The following is a 23,571-nucleotide window of genomic DNA, read 5'->3' as shown; positions in this document are numbered from 1 at the left end:
AGGGCAAAGTCCCTTCTCTCTGCACTTATGAGCCACCCAGTGGCTGCACTATTGAGTTACTGCACTTCCCCCTTTGCCTGTTACGCTCACCTGGCTCCCACAGAGGCGTCATTCGGAACTGGACAGCTGCGGTCTCCACCAATGTCACGGGTAGGGCCGAGATGACGGACTGGACTGGCCCACCTAGCTTCGTTTGCTTGGCCGTAGGAATATTCTTCTGCAAATGGAGAAATGGAATTAACCACCCGTGGAGTTGAGCGTAAATCCCCCTACCCTTGCTGTTCTCCCCACAGATCACCTTTGATGTCCCCTTTTATAGTCTCACCTGATGGTTTGAAAAGATGAGCTCTCCATCCTGCATGGAGCGCAGGAGCGCGTTGATAACCAGTTGCTTCACTGGCTTGAAGGAATTGGTGAGTTCCAGAACAATATTGACTCCGAAAAGTATGTAGTTTGTAAGAGTTCACATGTCTGACCTTCACTCTTGTCGGATTCCTTGCAGTTTGCAGCTTGACCCCAGCGAAGAGTTCCTCGTGGTAGCTGACGAAGTTCAGGTAAGTATTTGGCTTATCCTACACAGTTCAATAAAATAAGGCCAGAATGTAACCCGTGGCTTGCTCCCTTCTTCAGGTGTGGAGAGAAAATATGAAGTTCGGGGAATAATGCCTCCGGCGGTAAAATTAGGTAAGTCTATTATGGTGAGAAGAGTTCCCCTTGTATGTCCTTTCGTCTCACCTTGTCGTCCTGTTCCCCTTAGGGGCCGTGGTACGGCGAGGATGCAATGGAGACTGCGCCGACCCGTGAAGAGGTATAGTACCCCAGGCAGTAATCAGGTAAGTCTATAGGGGTAGTTACTAATGCCTCCGTTTATTCCCTTGGCTCGCCTTTGCTGTTCTGGTGTTCCCCTTAGGTGCCAGAGTGCGGCGGGAACGTGCAGAAGGATGCGGTGGATCGCGAGGATGCTGCGAAGGCCGGTGAGTTCAGCGCGGCGCTGCAGCAGGCGAGGCTGCGTGCTTAAAATGCTTCTTTTTTCCAGCTCAAAGGCGCGGTGGATCCGGAATTCAGGTAAGGATCGAAGGTTTTGCTCTTATTCTAACCTCCTCTTCTTCTGGCCCTCCCTTTTTCTAGGAGCTGCAGACTCGAGGCGGGCGTGGCAGAAGACTGGATGCAGGCTTGCAGACACGGTGAGCGTTACGCTGCTGGATGCAGAATAACGCGAAGCGTATGCTGCTCTTCGGGCGTGGTTTAAATAAATAGCCTCCAAAGTAGTCCCAGGTAAGTATTCCTCCCAGTCCCACCCGAGTAAAAAAATAGTCCCTAGGTAAAATAGTCCCTTCCAAGCCTCCTTTGGCTCTGCAACATGGTTTGCATCAGGTAAGCTTGCAGCATGGTCTGCATCAGGAAAGTTCTACTCTATGAGCCTGGCGCCTATGGCGCCAGGACCACACCAAAACAGCCCCTAGCAGGGGTTTTTAGGCTTGCTCAAAATAACTTGATGCCTGCTTCCAGGGTTGCTGGACCTGGTCTGGTTCCCCGAGGGTAGGCATCATGACATTGTCTCCCCCAGCACTTCTCCCCTTCCCTCCTCCCCACACTTGCGCAATCTGAATGACAAGGCCTAGTAAGATCGTTACTTTGTCCTCCCATTGTCTCCACCACCTCTTGTCGTGCCTAGAAACACTTGTGTACATATATATATATATATATCATATGGCAGACCTATTTCGCTCACGGCACAGGAGCAGGGGCATTCGAATAAAGGGGCTTCCAGAGATCATATCATTATACGCGGACGACGTCCTATTGTACATCAGAGTTCCACAACATAACCTGGACCCTATAATGCAGGATATCGCTACATTCGGGGCGTATTCCGGGTGAACAGTGAACTATGAGAAATCTGAGGTTTACTTTAACAGATAACACATCCAGACCTCGGGTGGATGTTACGCTGAAATGGGCACCAGATAACCAAAAGTACCTGGGAATTACAATATCTAGATCTAAGAATACTTTACATACTGAGAATTATGAAACCCTAGTAAGTTACGCAAGCGCTAACATGTCTAAGTAGGCGCGGATGCCCATGTCACTGGCAGGTAGACTGGCGACAATTAATATGATACTGGTGTACAAAATGCTATATACGTATGTGAATGTACAGATTTGGTCACGTAGGCAGTTCTTGGAGGATCCCCATAGAAACCAGTCAATTCCTATGGCACATACGGAAAAAAATGGTCAGCATTGGCATTGCCTTACGATATGGGCGGATTTAACAGACCAAACATGGAAGTGTATGGCGGCCCAAGCACCGTTTGCCACCCACAGGTGTGGCCCTGATGAGGTCCCATCACACATAAAGCTGGCAGGTGGCTTGGAGATTAAGACATTGTGTTAGACAAGATTGCATGCAGTACCCTTTGGGTGCATTAAAACAACCTTGAACTCCTGGCAACAGGGACCCGACCTTTAGCATCAGTCTGAACTCACAGGTTGGTATTGTAGCTGAGCAGCCAGTCTTATATAGGGGTCAATGTGAGTAGCAATGTTGTGGCACAGAGTTTCACAGTAGCAGTTATTCAAATAGACACTTACACTCAAGGTTTCTTGATAAAACAATTAATTTATTTCACCGTCAGTTGTATAAGCCTTCTTCGAAAGGGAGCAATGTATGTAAAAATTAAAATACACTTCAAAACACACTTAGTTTCTCTAAATCAGAGGATAACCATTGGGGATGGCACACAGACACCTCCACCATCAGGTGACTTAAATAGCTAGGACACTGGACATTGATTCATCACTGGTACATTTAGAGCAATACTGAGTTTGGTATAAAAGATAAAGAGAGGAAAAATATGTATTTTTAGGAACCTTCCAATGCCAAATAAATTTAACCCTTTCCTGGGGAAAAGATAAAGCACAGAGTCAAAAGGGAAGAAGTCTCTCTCAGGGAGCCAGAACAGTCAATGTTAATTTCACAAGGTCAAGGGGAGCTGAAGATCTTTGCAGTTAGGTAAAAAGTCTTGCACAATGTTTTTAGAAATGTTTGTAGAAAAAAGAACACTTGAAGGGCCACAAGCTGCGAGTTTTGTGAGGGGCAAAGCTATAGCAAAGCTGCAAGGTAACCAAGACAGGTCTCAACTGAGTGCAAGCAAGGCTACACAGCAAGAGGTAAGTTCTTAGACTTTAAAGTACCTCTGGTTAGAATAAAAGGTTGCAGCTGGCTTCTGTTCCTGTACAGTTCTGCAGATCCTGTTGTCCGAGCCTCAGTCGTGGGGACAAGAGGGAGGACAGCTGGGGACTCCTGCTCTACAATGGGATTGTCAGCGGCAGCAATGGGCAAACTTCAATTCAGCAGTCCTGTGTTTCAGCTCTTTGTGTCTGACCGCAAATAGCAACACCGCGGTTCTCGGATACCACTATGGACTTTCCTCGCATCTGGATTCCAGCACTCTGTTGAAGTGGCTCAGACTTGGTCAGTCCTGCTTCAGGAAGTCCAGAGGATCTTCCTGGCACTCGGGTCCGGCTTAAAAGCAACTCACAATCTGGTGTTCCTCTGCCTGGCACTTCAGGCACTGAGAGGATGTCCAGATGAGCTTACTTTGGAGTTGATTGGTACCACCAACTCAAAAGGGAGAAGTCGTCCTTGCAGGGCTTCTCTAGTCAAGGCGAATTCGGAGCTTGAGCACAGCAACAGGGCTTCACCGGACAAACCAATAGTCCAAGAGTTGCAGCAGGTGTCTCTTCCAAGTTCTTCTTCGGATTCTTTCATCCAGTGGCGGACTCTGCCTTCCAAGCCAAAAAGCCTTGCCTTTTATGCAGGTTTCTCCCATTCATTCCAGCCTAGCTGTCAATCACACAGCAGAGTGGCTGTCCTTGCCGGACAGCCAGCCAGCCAATCACCTTTGGGTGCATTCCTGTAACCAAGGGGATTAAGCACAGGGAGTTTCGGGCACCTCCCTCACTTCCTGCCCCTGCCAGACATACTGGAGCCAGAGGCGAGCTTCACTTGTGAATCCCGCCAAAGACAAAACGAACAAAGGGACCAAACCAGGTTTGGCGCGCAGAGTAAATCTCAAAAAAGGACCTTTCCAACAAGAAATGGTGAAAAAAGAAGACCGGGACATTTTGACAAAATGGGCACCCATGGATGCTTTACCAAGGCTGCAATTGCAGCCCGCAGTAAAAACACACAATGGTAGTAAAATGTAAACCACTGCCACCAGCCATTCATTGTAGAAGGGTAACATAGAATTGTTACATGAGACACTAGACAAAGGGGATAGTAAGTAACCCCTCCAGCACCCTATGGTAAAATAGTGTGTGCTGGGTCTAGAATGTAAGCAAAGTAAATTTCACTTCAATGCTCTTGGAAACCATAGTTAATCCAAGAGAAGGTATTTAAACCTTTGGGAAATCTAAGAGACTTCCCTGTGCCACTGCACTGAAGGTGCTGTGTGTCACAATGTAAAGATGATGCATATGGAGTGTGTCAGACTCCAAAGTCAAAAGAAACACATGTACAAATCACATTAAAAATAGATGAGTGGGGAAAAAGGTCTCACACGCTCCAGGTAAGAGATGAAAAGTGCTGAAGTCCAGCAAACGAGCTGGGGGTCTCTAAGGTAGAGAGGAATTAGCACATTTCTGAGAATTCTCCCCAACACATTGACATTTGACAACACATACAGGGACGACTGTCTGTACGACCCCGTGTTAGTTACACTGGAAGCTTGGAGACCAATCTTTCCTAGAATGAATGAAAAAGCCCCATACTACCATTGATTACCGTTATGGAACTTCTCCCATCCCCCCCCCCCACGGGATATTACAATACAAAAGACGCTGGCATGCACTGGATTACCGCACTATATGAGTCCTGTTCCCAGATGGGAAGTTGTTGACGCTGGAGGGTTGGAAAAGAAAGCACAGGGACACAGGGTGGAACTGCTACAGTTCTATAGACTACAAGCAGCGGTACAAAACAGGTGGGAAAGCTATCCGATGGAACCCCAGAAAGAAATAAATTACTAGCTTATATTTCTAGCTCTAGCGGGTGTCGACATATACTGGCTACCAAACATAGGGAAAAACTAGCTGGGGCTCCAATGGGAAATGTGCAGCCGAGCGAGATCACAGATGGACAATGGTTGGCCATGTGCAGATTCACCACATCGGTATCTACGAACATGCAGATGAAGCTTATCCAGTACAAGATTCTGCATATGCTGCACTACACACCTCAAAAACTCAAGAGAATATACTCGGACCATGCTCGTGTATGGCCGCAATGCGGGCCAGTGGAGGCCGGTATTCATAGGTTATGGAAGTGCCCGGATCGGTTACGATACTGGTAACAAGTATACATCAGTAATTCCCCGATGCCTGCATTGTTTGGGTTTTGGCAAGATATACCCAAAAGACGACAGCGATTTCCTGAATGTGCGATGTATGATGGCGAAAAGATGTATTCTGAAAAAAATTGAAAGCCCACTGCCCGCCACCGGTAGATGAATGGCTCAGGGATCTAGCTTGGGTCAATAAATGTGAAGACATGTACGCATCAACACAGCCATATACGTCTCGTCCCAAAGATGTATGGAACAAATTCAGAGCGTACTTAGCCAGAGATTATAATCCTGTATTGTTTAAATGTTGTAAAGACTCAGGGTCTTGCCGGGATAGTGTAAAAATGCTGGCGTGCCAACTGTACAATTATCTGTATGCTGATTGTGTATTACTTTGATCTGTGACTGCTGAACTTCAAGATAAATGTCTACTCATTAGGTTTATGAAAGGTAACGTTGTTCACACATTTTCTTTGCGAACCAAATTTCATCATTCTGATTAGACACCAGAGAAGAAGATTCTCTCAAAATATTAAACCTTATGCATACTCACTTTGTATTTTAGCCAACTCTTGGCAAACCATGACTTTTTATACAACAGGAAACGGCGATATACATTGCCAAAATGACAGCAGGCTTTCCTCCCACCCCAAAACGGGTCCCTCTCCCCCACAGACATGTCTACTTACAGTAATGGTCTTGTTATGCACTCAAAAGTGTTAGTAATGCAGATTAACGTCGTTCCCAGAGAAACATCAGAGACGATCCAGAATCCTTGAACAGGAGATGGCTGGCTGTGAAAACAAACAATATGAATTTAACATTAGCACCTTGTGTCTAGAAAGCAATTAATTTCAGGATAAATTACATCAAGTAGTCTTCAAGGTAGCAACTGTCCTGCCAATCTTCACAAAGCCCTCGGCTGACCAAAACAATCCTGCCAACTATCGGCCTGCAGCTCTCCGCCCACAATACACAAAGATCCTCAACCATTGTGGCTTGAACAGGGTCTCCTATATGGGCACTAATGGCCTTTTGGACCCTCTCCAATCTGGATTTCGCAGTTGCCATTTTACTGAATCAGACCTCAACCTAACTAGGACTACTGCTCACCACTGTAAACTGTCCTTTATTTTAATTCTACTAGATCTTTAAGCCTCCTTTGTTATGGTGGACCACTCCTCTCATTCATATCCTCACCAACCTTGGAATCCAGGACACCACCCTTCACTGGACTCCATTCTACCTTTTTAGTCGGTCCATCTCTTGGAAGTCTGCAACTTCTGATCCAACCTGCCTCCATGTTTCCACCTCCAAAACACCATTCATGGCCTCTTCGCCGCACCCATCTACTGATCTCCTTTGGGTTCTCCTATCCCCTCTTTAAGGCCTACATGCAAATCATGTCCTTCGCCATTGTTTCTCCTGACCTGTCTGCCCATGTCTCTGTATGGCACTTTCTTTTCTTAACTCCTTGGAGACCAAAGTAATCCATCTTCCTGCCTTCACAGTTTCATTTTCCTTTAGCATGCCTTACTCTTCCCCCCCCCTCCCTCCAAGGCATGCAACTGAGGTCAATTTTAAAAGCGTGTTCAACATCAACCACTGTATTACTTCCCCCTTGACTGTGGCCAGGATAAACCTGTTAGATGGCAATAAAATCTGCTCTTCTCATATATATATATATATATATCTAATAAAAACACAGACTCCGTTACTCAGCCACATGGACGACTGTCAGCCTTCTACATTACCTTCACCTTTTACTCCTTCTCCGTACTTGACTGTACATGGTCGTATGGCAACATTGAGTACGCTCTTCTCCAATCTTCTCCCACCTCCACAATGCCAGATGGCTTTCCATGAAAAGCTGGTTCCTCTAAACCTTTACTGCTGGTTTTCAAATCCATGCATGGGCTTGCTCCCGCTACTCTGGTAATACAATCGCCTGTTACTCTCCTCACCCTTCAAAATCACGTACGCTCCCAAATCCCTTTGTGCTCCGACGACTCTCCAATGCATCTAGCTTATGCCCCCCTTTCCTTGCCTGCACCACTGGAATTCCCGCTGCTCTTCAAAACACTACTGCCACTTCTTAAACTGCACTTAAGCTTCACCTCCAGAACCAAGAGCCCCCTCGAATATGTTGGCCCCGTCCTACTTTGTTTTATATATCCTCTGCCATCCACTGGTCAGCTGATCACTCACTACCTCTCCCACTTGCATACAGCACCTGGCCCAGGATTGCCTATTTGATAGCTTCCATTTTGCACTTCTTTCTGGTTGAAACACCCTATACCCTCAATAAATAACCACAATTTATCCCACATGACTTTACAAATGCTTGTTAAAGCTGCAAGAATTGTATATGTATGAAGAAACTTTTGTTACTGTTGCCATATGGGTAGAATGTCTTGTCTTCAAAGTGTCTTTATGGAAAGTTATTCAGTATTCATTGAGCGCAATGTTTGTAATTTTTAAAGCCTTTTGGTGTAGACAGTTAGGCAAAGTTTGAATGCAGTACCCTCTGGGAACACTACAAACAACTATGACTACAGTTATAGGCAACCCAACCTTTGGTATAAGCATGTGCTACACAGTTTTGGTAGCGTGTTGAGCAGCCAGGCTTATCTCAAGAGGGGAAATGTGAGCTGTAGTGGAGTTACAAAGATTCATAGGTACAGGTATTCAAATAAACTCTTACACTCAAGGTTTCTTGCATAAACAATTAATAATGTATCATTCAGTTATAAAGCCTTCTTCAGAAGGGAGCAATAATATAGTAACACAAATATACTTCAATACTGTACACCTGGAGTTTCTGAATCAGACAAGGCCCTTTTGGGATGGCCCACAGACACAACCTACACCCACAATGGTGTTGGGGACATTAATACCTTACTGTTGGGATTCAGAATACTCTTTAAAACTTGGTAAAAGGCAAAGATTATTAGAACACAAGAGACCACAAATATTCTTAAGCAGTGCAGAAACTTTTAGAGTTCACTAGAAGAGGCATTCAATTCAATAGGCCAAGCCAAATTCAATAGGCAAAGTCTTGGATAGGATAAAGCACTTCTGGTAACTAATGGAAAAGTATTTGCTCAAATTCTTAGGAGTCTTTGATGAAAAGAAAAATCAAATGTAGGGCCACAAGCTGATTAGACTTGTGGAAGTTACAAGCACTTCTACAGTAAGAGGTAAATTCTCTTAGACTTATTTTACAGTACCTTGGTAAAGAAGAAAAGATGCAGCTGATGACTTCTGTTCCTGTGCAGCTCTGCAGATCTCACTGTTCCTGGGCCTCAGTCGTGGGGACAAGACAGAGGACGTCGGGGGGACTCCTGCACTGTACTGGCACCATCAAAACTGCCAACCGGCAAACTTTACTTTCAGTGGCTGTTTTTCGTTTCATCTCCTTGCGGTACAGCAAATAGCAATAAGCGCAGTTCCTGGCTGTCAAGGTGGACTGTCCACACGTCTGGGGTCCTGCACTCTGCTGAGGGCACTCAGGCTTGGTCAGTCCTGCTTCGTGGGAGTCCAGAGGATCTTCCAAAAGCTTTAGGCCAGCTTAAAAGTAACGCACACACTCTGGTGTCCCTCTCCCTGGCGATTCGGTTCCTACAGCAACTCTGAGGAAGGTAAATCAGCTCCGACATTGGTGTCCAGGTGGCTTACTTTGGAGTTGATTGGTCCCACCAACTCCAAGGGAGAAGTCCTTGCATGGGCTTCTCTGTCGATGCAAACTTGGCAAGTAGTCAAGGCTTCACCGGGCAAACCAAAGGTCCAGGAGTTGCAGCAGGCGTCCTCTTCAAGCTCTTCTTTGGTTCTTTCGTCCAGTGGTCGACTGCCTTCAAAGCCAAAAGACTCGCCTTTTATTCAGTTCTCTCCCATTCATTCCAGCCTAGCCGTCACCCACCCAGCAGGATGGCTGTCCCTGCCGGACAGTCAGCCAGCCAATCACCACAGAGTGCATTTGGGTCTCCTAGGAGAATAAGCACAGGGAGTTTCGGGCACCTCCCTGACTTCCTGCCTACCCCAGACACTCTGGAGCCAGAGGCAGGTTTTACTCCGGAAGCCCGCCAAAGGCAAATTAACCAAGAGACCAAACCTGGTTTGGCGCACAGAAAAGCTCTAGAAGGACCTTTCCACAAAGACATGGCAAAAAACAAAGACTGGACCATTTTAGCAATGATGGCTAGACACCATTCTGAAAAAGATGGCTACCGCGTTTAACGTTACCAGGTCCGCAAACGGTCGCGTTAAATGCAAACCTTGGTAGTTCAAAACGAAACCACTGCCACCAGCCAGTCAACTGAGGAAAGGGTAACAAAAAATGTTACATGAGCATTTAGACACAGGGGATACCAAGTAACCCCTCCAACACTCTATTGCAAGATATGGTGTGCCGGGTCTAGCAAACACCCTAAGTAAAGCCAATTTCACTTTACTGCTCTAGGAAACAGTAGTTTATCCCAGAGAAGGTATTTAAACCTTGGGAAATCTAAAAGACTTCCCTGTGCCACTGCACTGAAGGTGCTATGTTACAATTGTAAAAAAAGATTTTTTTGTGTTTAATTGTATTACAATTTTTACAAATTCTGTCCAGATTTTTCTGTCTTCATTTGTTGTTTCTCGTTGTGACTGTTGTGCAGTTTTCTGTTTGTTGCAATGTTTGGAGCTTTCTTTTATTGTTTTTTTCCCTCCATCTTCAATTTTTCCAAAAAGTTCACTGTTGCCACAGTCAAAGATGTGGAATTGCCACACATTAGCATGTTCCACCAAGTTTCTTCGTTTGCCGTTAGGTGCCGAGCTCTGAGTGGATTAAGATAGATGGTTCGCAGCTTTTTTGTTCCTGAACAATGAAGGAGGAGATGGCGCAATGTTTCGTTTTCCATCATCTCACAATATCGACAGTTTTTAGTAGTCGACTGTTTTCTTCTTCTTCTTTCATTGTAAATGATGATGCCTATGGAGTTTGTTAGACTCCATAACCAAAAAGAAACTGAGCTACAATTCACACAAAAATACAAGAGAGAGTGGGAAAAAGGGTCACACTCTCTCCAGGTTAAAATAAATCAAGTCCTCAAAATCCAGCAAAGTTGCTGGGGGTCTCTTAAGGTGGAGGTAATTGGCACATTTTTGAGAATTCTGGGAATGTGTGTGGGGTGTACAAATGTATTGCAAGCCAGACCAGAGTTTCAAGGAAAGGTTTAACTGTGGAAAGGGAAGCAAGGATGTCGGCTTGGATTGTGGCCCCAATATTGAACACCACGTGACCATCATTTACCAATGATAGAAGCACTGATTAAGGCCTGCTTTGTCACTTTTAGCCAAGGGGCTGGTGAGGTCAAAGCTCCTAAAATGCATCTCTGGCACAAGTCTCCTGCATTTCACTTTTTCCGAACTGGCTGGTGCTGAGACAGAGGGACAGAGACAAAGACACAGACACTTCACTCTAGGGAAATTATCATTCAAGGCCTCACATTCTGAATGAGCTCCTGAGGGGCCCTACACCACTCAGGGTGCTCTAAGAAGTACACTGTCATGCAAGTATCCTTTCCTTTGCGGGGCCCATAAAGCTAGCTTTTCAAGACTCCTTGCTTAGCTAGTTGTGTGGCTTCCAAACCTAGTGGAAGCCTGAGAAATAGCATGGTACAGGTGCTGCTAAATGATTGACTGGCTACGACCCTGTGATGGAGTGGAGGGGATCTCCCAACCCCCAGCTTAACTTGTCAAAGCTGGGAATGAGTCTCGATGCATCAAATATGTCAACCCAGAGGAATCTTGGGCAAGCTCTGCTAGCGAGCATATTTCCAAAAACCGATCCGATACCAAATTCCGCCAGTATTCTCAGTCAGACTTCTGGAAAGAAGGTGCAGAGAAACTGGATTTCGCTTTCATTGACCTGCCAGACCCAACCAAGTTGCAAGCACACATAACTCCCATTTCTGGAGCACCAGATCTGGAAAGTATCTGCAACTAATAATCCAAGAGAAAACACCAAAGCCTTGCAAGTACAAGACACTCGAAAGGAATGTAGAGATTCTAAGTGCATTTCTTATTGAAACCTCATCCACTTAACAGTGTGCTTCCAGGACCAAAAGTACACTTTGTGTACCAGACAAGTACTTAGTACACCAGCTCTAGCAGTTCTGTCTCTTTTGGTATCCGTAGAAATGTTTGAATAGAAAAAAAAAAGGTATGGCATACTTCTCAGAATTTCAGCTGTCTGAAAATATCGAACAGCCGAATATTTTGAACACATATGCCATATGGTGCCATTATAGTGAACAAGGGATGCAGGAGTGTCCCCCCACCCTCTTGGTCGCTATAAAGGAATCAGGGATTGCGGGGTGTCCCCTGCTTCCTATAGAAAAAATGAAAAAAGAAACAAGCACCCTGCAGTGCCAGTTCTCATCCACGTAAGTGAAGGGAACTGGCGTTGCAGGGAGACAGGGAGTTAGCGGCACACAGCGAAGTGCGTCGCCAAAAGGTAAGTAAGGAGTAAAAGGGGGTTCACAGAGTGGCATCTTGCTGCAGGGTGATGTTCGTTATTGCCATTTCGAAAATTTCAAATGTGTCCTTTTCGGATTCGAAATAAACAGACATCCGTCTTTGTTTGACACAGAAGCACCCCCAGTGACTCCACAGCAGTCTTCTTGATTGAGGATCTTAGAGACCAACTGAACCGATGCATCACGAACACCAGAAATTGTCACAGTAAAACTCACTTTGTTTTTAACTGGATCCCATTGAGTGGTCAGAGGAGCTGAACATAAACCAGAAGTTTCCAGTACTCAAATTTGCACCCAAGCAAACCTGAAGTGAAATCCGCTCTCCAACATTGGGTGCTTTTTAAAAAAAAAAAAAAAAAAAAAAAAAAAAAACACTTTAGGGCACTGCAGCATATGACCAATATCCAACTCAGCCCGTTAAGATAATTCAGCAGGTTGAGCGCTTGCTGCTGCGATCCGAGTGTGATCTGCAGGTCGCAGGTTCGAATCCTGGCAAGGCCAACTCAGCCTTTCATCCTTCAGAGGTCGATAAATGAGTACTAATTTTGGTTGGGTGATATTGTATGTAAATATGTTCTCTGTAAAGCGCTTTGGATTAAGGCGCTATATAAATAACACATCATTATCATTAAAAGCCAGTCAGTTCGTGATGAATCGAAGGATTCATTTTCCCCAAGAGGCAAGTCCCTTCCTGTGAGGCTAGGGAGGTGAGCCCGCAATGAAACATTCCCCCTAAGGGTGGACAGCAAGTGGAACCTCACAGAGAGAAACTCCCTTGAGGACAAGTACTCCATTTCCAATAAAGGAACTCCCTTTGTATTATCCCGAGTATGGGACTGCGAAGAATAAGAATGCAGAAGTAATGAAGAATGGCAGCGTCAACCACTGAGACGAAGAAACGGTTATATGTGATTTTACCGACCGAATGGAAATTACAGATTGCTACATTTCATCGAGGTCAAAACACTGAATTCTCTCTTCCCCCATCCCGACCCACTTTAAACCCTGACCCCACTACCCTTAATATATTTAATGTTTTAGTGTTTTTCGGTGTTCTAGTCCGTGGTGAAATGTACCACTCTAATGTTTTAGGAGTTATAAAGAGCACAAGTCCAACACAAAGGAAGGACCATGGTGAGAGGCTGGTTTACCAGTGCTGCATGATAAAAGTGGGTGGATCCAGAGAACCAGGAAGGGGAAACCCAGGGGATACAAACCAGCTGGCTCAGGGAAGCCGATGACTCAGGGAGAATGCTGGTTTGCATGGCAGCAAATGGAATGAGACAAGCAATGCCCGAGGAGCAGTACAGAGCGAGCAACCGAAAGTAGGAGTGTCAAGAGACTGGTAGTCCAAGGGCGGACCGAGAGCCCCAACTTCAACGTGCCGTGGATAAAGCACATCAGCGGCAGACTGTGGTATGTCTGCCAGACAGAAGCACATATCAGGAGGGAAACAAGTACGAGAGGTGGTGGCCAACAGGGAGAGAGAAAGAAGAACCCTTATGGAGCTGATAACCCGTTCAGAGACCGAAGCAAGTCTCCAGAGAAATTGGAAGAAAGCGAAAAAGCCATCCTGAAGATCAGTGAAACCAAAGCAAAGAAGAATACAGAACCAGTGGCACAGGCAGATTACATTCCAGGTAAAGGGGAGAGCGGGAAACCTGGGATTAAGGGTGTGAGTGATATCTACAAATGGTGTGAAACCAAACAGAGTGGAGTAATCATACTCTTCCCATTGCGTGTGAACTTTATAAGAAGACTCAGAAATGCAGCGAGATTAATCAGACTCATCCTAGGGAGTGGCAAACCTATAAACAGAGCGGGACTATTCACATTTGTCCTTGTGAGTGGCACACTTGTAAGAAGAGTGAGAAATACAGCAGGACTGGCCCTTCTTGTCCCAGTAAAGATCAAATTTGTGAGCAGAGGGAGAATCCTACAAAGACTGAAGAGGAGTGAAGGTTCAATAATAACTATCTGTATGGTATAATAAGAAGAATATAGAAAGAAGAGAGAATTATTCACAGAAAACTCGGAGGAAGAAATGTAACTCTTATACAAGGGCCCGGAGGAGCCCGTTTCAAGAATTAGAAGACTTGCTACAAGAATTGGCAAGGAACTACCTAAAGCTTTCATATTAAGGAGAACTGTGAGAGCTGTGGTCTTTTCTGTCATTTAATATAATAAGTTTTCGGGTCAGGCTAGGCTAGTTTTAGGATGGAGGACAGACTTCGTTACAGACTTCACTACTGATGACTAACACCCTCATTTAGTTGTTTTAGGTAGCAACCATTGGTTTGTTTCCTCTTGCTGACATACCACATCACCCATTGTTTCTTATGGGGGAGGTCTCCCAGTTGAGCTACCCTAGGTTACATGTTTTCATACTGTGTACAGAAATACTGTGGGTTAACTTTGTGGCATATCCTTAAGTTAAGTTTTTGAACTTCCAACTGTAACTGGCAACAAGTAATTTACTTGCCATTAACAATATACGTTCTAAATTTCCGTTAGGGAGAATTCTCATTTCCATGCTAATTCGCTTCAACCTTAGAGAGCCCCAGCTCTTTTGCTGGACTTCAGGACTTTGAACCCTTTTTCTCACTCGCTCATGTGTTTTGATCCGATTTGGATTATGTGTTTCCTTTGTTTTTAGAGTCTGACAAACTCCATAGGCATCTTCTTTTTGTATGGTGACACACAGCACCTTCAGTGAAGTGCCACAGGGAAATCCTTTAGATTTCTCTTAAGGTATAAATACTTTTTCTTGGGGGAACTACAGTTCCCAAGAACAGTAACGTGAAATTGACTTTACTTACCTCTTCTCTTTGTGGGTCCAGGACACACCATCATATGTGGAGTGCTGGGGGGTTACTTAGTAGCCCCTTTTACTACTTACTCATGTAACATTTTTTATAGGTTACCCTCACTACTTTAAATGGCTGGTGGCAGTGGTTTAATTATTTTCCTACCTTTGTGCTTTTCTACCGCAGGCTGAATCTTCAGCTGCAGTATAGCTCCCATGGGTCACCATTGTATCAAAATGGCCCCATTTGTCTTTTTTCACCATTTCTTGTTTGGAAGGTCTTTCTTGAGGTGTGCCAAACCAGGTTTAAGTCCTTTGTTAGTTTTGCCTTTGGCAGGCTTCAGTACTGAAACCCGCCTATGGCTCCTGTGTGTCTGCAGGGGCAGGAAGTGAGAGAGGTGCCCAAATCTCCCTTGTCCTTAGTTTCCAGGGAAACCTGAATGCACCAAGCCCTGATTGGCTGGCTGGCTGGCCTTGCAGGACAGCCACCCTGCTGTGTGAGCGACAGCTAGGCTGTGCATGAATGGGAGAAACCTGCTTAAAAGACAAAGGTTTTGGGACTGAAGACAGAGTCAACCACTGAGAAGAACAACCCGACGAAGAAACCATGAACAAAGCTTGTTGCATCCTCCTGGACCGCTGAACTTCCCAGTGAAGCCCTGCTGCTGTGCTAAAACTCCTTTTTCTAAGCTACAAGAGAAGCTCCAGGAAGGGAGAACTTCTTCCCTTGGGTTAGTGGGACCAACTAACCCAGAGACTGACTTTGCTGGAAGACCTTCCTCAACTGGCTGCATTTCTTTGCGGCTGCAGGAAGCGAGTGCCAGGGGTCGAGAAATGCATAGTCGAGTGCAACGTCTGTAAACCGGCCCAAAAGCTCCAGCAAGCTCCAGAGGAACCTCCAGAAGCAGGTCGACCAGAGCACGAGTCACCTCACCGGAGTGCAGGACTCAAGGAGTTAAGGAAGCCCAACTGGTGTCCAGGATCCGCGGTGGTGCTATTTACAGAGCGCTGAAACCGCAAAATGCCACTAATCCGAAAAGAGCATGTAGCTACCGCCGACCATTGAATTGCTGCCGCAGGATTCCCCAGACGTCCTCCCTCTTGTCCCCACGACTGAGGCCCAGGAACACAGGATCTGCATCGCTGAAACCAGACAGGAGCCAGCTGGACCCTCTTCTAACCAAAGGTACTGGTATGATTGTGGGCTCATTGTAGCTTGCTCTTCTCAGTTGAGACTTGCAGTAGCTGTTTTTCTAGAGTTGATCTCAGCTCTAACTTTCACAAGTGTAACAGCTTGTGACCTTACAGTGATTTCTCTACAACAAACTCTCTAACTTTGTGCAAGACTTTTGTTATCCAAGAAGTGCCTCGGCTACATACACTTTGCTCCAATTGACTTTGGCAGTCTTGGCTCCCTGCAGACTCTTCCATACCATTGACTGATTCTTACTGTCCCTCATAGGTGATGCATTGGTTTTAAACAAAAATTGCTGGGAATGTTTTTTTTATCTAGACTTCCTTGGAAGATTTAAAGTACTCACATGCCCTGAGAACCTTTTTCCTTCCTTTAACCTTTCCTTTCTGTCAACCTCAGAATCTAATAAAGTATACACGTGATATATAAATGCCATTACTGTCCTAGCTACTGAAGTCACCTCAGGGTGTGGGAAGTGTGTATGAAGCACCTCTAAAGAGTATCTGGAATTCTGGAAAAGTATTTTGAAGTGTATTTTGATTATTGCACATTGCCCTTTTTAAAGGATGCTTATTTACAAATGACTTAAATAATTATTTAACTAGAAAACCTTGTTTAAGTGTAATTTGGAAACTTGTATTTGTGGATTTCAATTCTACAGCGCACATCTACCCCTCTTAAGATAGGTCTGGCTGCTCAGTCCCACTACCAACTTGTGTAGCACAGACCTATACCAATAGGTGGGTTAACTAATACCAAGAGGACAAGTGTTGTGTAGTCTCCCACAGGGTTACTACATCAATTCCTGCCTAACAGTTCTCTCTGTCTGGGCCTACCTTTCTTCAAAGGGCTACTGTTTTACACTGCATTCTTATCACACGCCCCTCCTAAGACTGGACCACGATTACGCCATTACTGCTGCCCAGACATGGGCCAAGGAAAGGTTGAAAGAATGGGCTTGCCTAGGTCCACACAAAGTGGGTCTACAAAGAGACTATCTTCTGGAAAATGGAGTTTATTTGTTGTTGGCCCCATTAAGAAGGTGTTCACTGTAGACCCAACACTGGACTACCCAGGGGCCTGCTTTTCTGGTGGCATGCAGTGGGCTTCTCAGATGTAAAATGTCCAAAAGTGGTTGAAGCAGGGTGTTGCTGGCAAGGGTAGCTCCTCCCCCGAAGGTAGGCCTTAAAGTTTCCAAAGCTAAGTATTACACAAGCACTCAATTAGAAAGTTTGACGTCTGCATGGCAGAAGTTGACTTCAGTAGGCAGAGAACCATTTAAAAAAAAAAAAAAACACATTCTTGGAATGGGGAAAATCTGCATCAAACATTACATACAATTAGAAAAACGTCCAGTATACTCAAGATCTAATCTTGATAGAAAGTGAGCTAAAAACATGGTTAATCTATGAATAATAGTTTATCTGCTTCTACAGGATTGAGTTTCTGAACTGTGGAGCCATGTATGGTCATAGGTGTTCGGGAGATTTTTTCACAATCTCCTCCACCTGTGAGACCTCCCAGCACTTTTTGCTGGACTTTAAATTCTCCTGAATGAGTGGGATATTTTTTCCCCACTCATTCATCCTTTCTTTTGCTTTGATCCTGGGAATCCTTATTCATTATTTGGGTACTTTATTTTATGGAGTCATGCAATCCTCCATCTTTTCTTAAGACATCTGCAATACTGTTGCAGCACACAGCACCCTTTGTACAGTGTTGCACAGTGGGGGGTCCTCCTTTGAGTTTTGTCTTCAGCAGGAATCCCTAGTGAAGCCTGCAGAGGCACCAGTGTGTCCGAGGACAGGAAGCAGGTGAGGATCCCGAAACTTCCCTGGTCTTTGTCTTCTGGCCTGCCTGCAACCGGTTGAAACCAGGGAGCTGGCTGTCCTGAAGGGACAGCTACCCAGTTAGGTAAGAATTTCATATCTATGATAAGTCTTCCTGACCTGTGTCCACCCCAGAACATTTTGTTTCGACTAGGTAACTGTTTTACCTTGTCCCTAGGTGAAGGGGAAGCTTTTCCCCCTCTCACCTATTCTTTTACTCTTTTTATGGGTGACCTTTTTATGTCTCTCCGTAGTGTATGGTTGAAGTTATAGTTTCCTACAACATTTGGGGGGTTAGACTGGGTTGCCCCTATGGGCTCCCCTGTTCATTTTTCTTTCATGTACTTGGGTGAACTACAGTTCCCAAGTAGTAAAGAGGGCTCTTTATCCCGCTTTACATTTTGTATAGATAGCCGGCACAACCCTGGTATGGAGTGATGAGGTGATGCAATGTATCCCCCTTCTGATTTACCTGGAAACATTTTGTTACAATTGCGAGTTTACATGAATGGCTGGTGGGAGCGGGTTTACCTTTATGACTTATAGTCATTTATACTCGCAGGCTGTTAATTCAGCCTCAGTAATGCACAGAAGGACCAATATTTAAAATGGTGGGATCCTTTTTTCCAGCCTTTTCTTTTTTTTTTTTTTTTAAAGTTTTTATTAGAACCAAACAACCAACAACCAGCATTCAGTAAAGCTTATAACGTTTCATTTAAACACGTTTGACAACCTAAAACACTACACTCCCAATCCCACCCCCCCCTATGAGCCTGCGTGTTCCTCACTTTCAGTGTCTGCTCCGTGCGGTTGGGCATCGCTGCCCTCAGATTCAGCTGGATCCGACACTGCTCCAAACAATTCAGCTATCAATAATTTCCACGCCATGAGGGAACCCATTTCCTCATCCCCAGTATAACTACTAGCCTCTTGCCACACCACCGTTTCAGCCTCCGCCCATTTTTGTAGGTCCCTCCACCAGACTTCCACTCGTGGCCTGTGACACCCCTTCCATCCCATAGCAATCCTTCGTTTCGCAAGTACGTATGCCAAGTCTTTCAATTTCTCTACATGTCTAAGTTTCTTCGCTCTGGGATACCCTCCCAACAAGCAGGCCCAGGCCGAGTCTACCTGGAGCGTGACCCCCTTTGCCGCTAACCTCTGCGCCACTTCGCCCCAGTAGCTTCCAATTACCGGGCACGCCCAGAACATGTGTATCATGTCAGCGCTCTCATGGTCGCACTTAGGGCACGCCTGGCGCCCAACATTTCGGAACTTCGATATTCTGAGAGGGGTCATGTATGCCCTGTGCGTAACATATAGCTGTATTTGTTTAAACCTGGCATTTCTCGACACCTTCTTATGATATCCCAAAGCCCTTTGCCACATCCCATCTTCAATCGGGGCTCCCATTTCTGTTTCCCATTCTAATCTCAAGTGCCCCAAGTCCTTCCCCCACCTTGGTCATCATCATCTCATACAGCCTTGAGACCTCATGCCCACCCTCCGATATATCATATATTACCCCCGCCGTAGCATCTGGTTCCTCCGCTAACGACGTTTCAGGCCACATACTACGAATCTTCTGCACTAGTACGTGATAGGTGACATATTGGCCCACGTGTAGTCCCGTCTCCCCCCCCCCCCCCCCCCCCCCCGAGTCCTTCAAAGGTCGTGATAGTCCCGTCTCGCCACATGTCTCCTAGCGTGACCAGTCCCACTGATTCCCAGTAGGTCCTAATAATTACTCTCAGCTGCCTGTCCCCCTCCACCAGTGCGACCAACGGTATCTGCAGAACACACGGGAAAGGGTCCCCCATCATCCGACAGGCTCGCCGCCACATGTTCCGCCCCAGCAACAGCATTCTAGGGCGCTCCTTCAATTCCGAGCTAGCCAACCAGATAATTTCCCGCAAATAAAAAGGAGTACAGTTCCTCCCAAACAACTTGTGCTCAGGGGTCACGTCATCTGAGAGCCACTTAGCCACGTATTGCAGTTGGGCCGCCACATAGTAAACTTCAAAATTAGGCAGTTTAATGCCGCCTTTCTCGTAGAAGTTCTGCAACTTCCATAACGCAACTCTATTCCGGGTGCTGCGCCACAAAAAGTCCCTGCACATACCATGCAGCTTAACAAAAAACTTCTTAGGTATCATGTATGGGATATTGTTAAAATAATGCAACAGCCTAGGTAAAACCACCATCTTAAGCATAGCACCTCGGCCCATCATCGCCAGAGGCAACCTCTCCCAGAACCTCATGCATTTCCCGATTTTCCCAATGGCTATTTCCGTGTTGCGCCTATGTTCCTCCTCTACCGTGTGATACACATCTATTCCCAAGTAGCGAAAAGAGCTCACTGCCCACGGGACCTGCAACACCGGCAACCCTTCTGCCTGAATTCCCACATAGCTACCCAGCGGGAACAAACTAGATTTCTGGGGGTTCACCGCTATACCGGACAGCCTGGCATACCTCTCCATTACCTCCAGAACATATTGAAGATTTTCCTCCGGGTATTTCAGATATAGTAACATATCATCTGCATACAAGGATATAAAATGTCGTTCCCCTCCCACCTCTATACCGATTGGGTCATATTGTTGCCTAAGATAGATTGCTAAGGGCTCCAGGGCTAAAATATAAAGCATCGGGGACCAGGGACACCCCTGTCTAGTGCCCCTGCCCAGCCGCCACCTTTCGGACACCACCGAACCCGTTCGAACTCTAGCCAGCGGTTCATTGTATAGTATCTTAGCCCATCTGATATAGCCTGGCCCCACTCCATATCCTGCTAGGGCCGCCAGCAACCATGGCCACTTAACCGAGTCGAACGCCTTAACTGCGTCCAGTGCCACAATCGCCATTTCGCCCTCGTTATTGCACCCCCATTCGACCACTCGATGGAGCCGTCTGTGATTGTGGGTGATGTTCCTGCTCGGGACATAGCCCGTCTGGTCTGGGTGAATTAGCTTGCCAATTACTTTTCGCATTCTGTTGGCCAGGACGGCCGTCAGTATCTTACTGTCCTGGTTCAACATCGACAAGGGCCTGTAGGAGCCACAATCGTGTCCCGATTTATTGGGCTTGGGGAGCGGTATTATAATCGCCTCCCTAAGTGATTCTGGCAGCCGTCCCACCTCCAACGCCTCGTTGAGCATTTCCAGCATGGGGGGGGAGCACCTCCTCCCCGTACACCTTATAGAATTCGCTGGGGAACCCGTCTGCGCCTGGAGCCTTGCTAGTGGGTAACTGCCTTACGACCCCCTTAAGTTCCTCCAAAGTAATCGGTGCATCCAGCTCTTCTCTCTCCTCGTCGCTAACTTGGGGCAGGCCAATATCTTCCAGTACCTCATTTATCTCCTCATTGCTGCCCCCCTCTGCGTCCTCATACAGCACATTGTAATATTCGGCAAATGCCCTATTAACACCTTCTTGGGTGTCCACCGTGACGCCCTCTGCGTTGGTCACAGTCCGAATCAGAGATCTAGGGGTCTCGCTCTTGTACAACCACGCTAGGAGCCGGCCCGTTTTATCTCCCCCTGCATGCTGCCTCTCTACATACTTTTTGTAATTAAGGTTACAGAGCCTATACCAGTATTCCGCGCACTGCCGCTGCAATCTGAGCACTACTTCTGTATCAGCCGCGCCCCCTCCCAACTCTCTCTCCAGCTCTATTTCGGCTTTATGCAGGTCAGCTAGAACTCCACCCATCAGTCCCTTCGATTTCGCAATGGCAGCCCCCCGCATCACAACCTTGAAAGCCTCCCATAAAGTACCCGCAGACTTTACGCTCCCGGTATTCACCTCGAAATAGGCAACAATCTCCTCTCTCATGTCCTCTCTGAAAACTGGGTCCTTAAGCGCCTCCGCTCGGAGGCGCCACGTCGGTATTCGCGCCCTGGGGGGGCAATACTGCCACCCCAGGACCAAAGGCGAGTGATCCGATAGGACTCTCGCTTTATAATCTATATGGGTGCTCTCAGTGGCTATGTCTGGAGTGGCAAAGATGTAATCAAGCCTCGTGTGCAGTTGATGCGGGGCCGAGTAGTGCGAGTATTGCCTCTCACCGGGGTGTCTCGTTCTCCAAACGTCTACCAGGCCAAAGTCATCCAGCAGCGCCTGCAATACTTTAGCCGCCGGGTTGGGCCTGTCCGTCCTATCATCCGACCTATCTACCCTAGGGTCCAATACACAATTAAAATCCCCCCCCCCAGATCATCGCACCGCCCATACACTCACTCAATTTGGTACACAGCGTCCTAAAGTATGCCGCCGTATTTTGGTTAGGGGCATATGTATTAACAATGCACACCTCTTTGTTCTCTATCAGCCCCCTCAACATAACCAACCTCCCGTCCTCGTCTACCTTTTCTTCCATAAGCTTAAATGGAACATGCGGAGCCACCCATACCAAAACCCCCCTTGCATAGGCAGAGTACGATGCACCCACCACAGTTCCTCTCCATTTCCTCCCAACGAGCTCCACTTTCTCCCGTGTCAGGTGCGTCTCCTGTAGCAGGGCGACGTCTATCTTATGTCGCTTCAAATATAGCATGACCTTATTTCGCTTCAAATAACTGTTGAGCCCTCGCACATTCCAAGTTAATATCTTAAGGTCCCCCATGATTCATCGGTAATTTCCCCTTCCCCCTTCTAGTCAGCCCCTCCTCCCACACCAAACAGACTCCTGGTTTTAATTCTTCCAAAAGGCTCATATTTGAACTTGAACTCCCAAAACTCCCCGTCCCCTCCCTTAACCCAAAAATACCAAACCACTGCACACAACCCCCCTCCTCCCCCCGCCCCACCTCACCCCAAAAAGTGCCCAGCTCCATCCCTGGATCTCAGGCTCCCCCGCGTTTGGACCTCCCCTGGAACCCCAGGTCAAGACCCCAGCGGGGTGTCACCACACTATTGGTGACCTAACTAATCTCTAAATGGGGGTGTGCAGAGTAGCTCTGCCAGGCTCTTAATAAAGCAGCAATCACAGTGCTCAGTCTCATCATCTACTGCCTCAGTTTTTACCGGCCTGCCGGGCCACATCACTGACTATAATCTAGTCCCATAGTTCCATGCTGCCCTCAGTGCAGGCGCGCCCGCTGCCGGTTACTTATCTGCGCCATCTCCTCCTTTCGCCTGGACGTCCGATTCCTGCGGGCTTCCTACCATATCAAGCCATCCCATGGCATCATCCGGGGAATCAAAAAATAAAGTTCTATTTTTATAAAAGACTTTCAATTTCGCCGGGTAAAGCAACATATATTTATGGCCCGCCTCCCGCAATCTCCTCTTGACCACTCCAAAATTCATCCGACTTCGCTGCACCATCAGGGTATAGTCCGGGTAAGCCGTTATGTTCGCCGCTCCTCTCTGGATTGTCCCTCCCTTGCGGAAGTGCTCCAGTATCCTTTCCCTGTCCCGATAGTTTAGGATCTTGGCAATCACTGGCCTAGGCGGGTTACCTGGCGGCGGCTTCCTCATCAGAGCTCTGTGTGCCCTCTCAACCGCGAACCCTTGAGACAGCACCCCTCCAGGTATTTCCTGCAGCAACATGGATTCGATGAACTCCGTGGGGTTGTGCCCTTCTGCACCCTCAGGTATACCCACAATGCGAATGTTATTTCTCCGGGCGCGTCCTGCTTCCTCCGCCCTGCTCTCCAAATTACCCACCCGCTGCACCAGGGCGTGTAGTTCAGACTTGTGCGATGCACAATCCGCCGTGTTAGGGCCCACCTCTTTCTCTAGGTTATCCGTACGTTCCGCCAGGGCCCGGACGTCCTGCCGCAGAAGGTTCACCTCTTCCTGCACTTCTCCTACCTTGCGGTCCAGTGCTGTCTTCAGTTCAGTCACAGCCAGTTCCAGCTTC

At 46.7% G+C, this 23,571-nt stretch overlaps 1 protein-coding gene across 1 annotated transcript in view; it reads right to left on the bottom strand.

The window, feature by feature from the left end:
- Positions 1-23,571, bottom strand: part of NUP88 (nucleoporin 88) — a 405,331-nt gene that overhangs the window by 229,039 nt on the left and 152,721 nt on the right. Inside the window, exon 10 of the mRNA XM_069614602.1 lies at positions 6,044-6,148. Coding sequence (XP_069470703.1) covers positions 6,044-6,148 — 105 coding nt within the window. The remainder of the gene's footprint in view (positions 1-6,043; positions 6,149-23,571) is intronic.

The sequence above is a fragment of the Ambystoma mexicanum genome, chromosome 9, assembly GCF_040938575.1.
Source record: "Ambystoma mexicanum isolate Mex_15411 chromosome 9, UKY_AmexF1_1, whole genome shotgun sequence".
Lineage (NCBI taxonomy): Eukaryota > Metazoa > Chordata > Amphibia > Caudata > Ambystomatidae > Ambystoma > Ambystoma mexicanum.
This window is presented reverse-complemented; position numbering and strand designations above follow the sequence as displayed.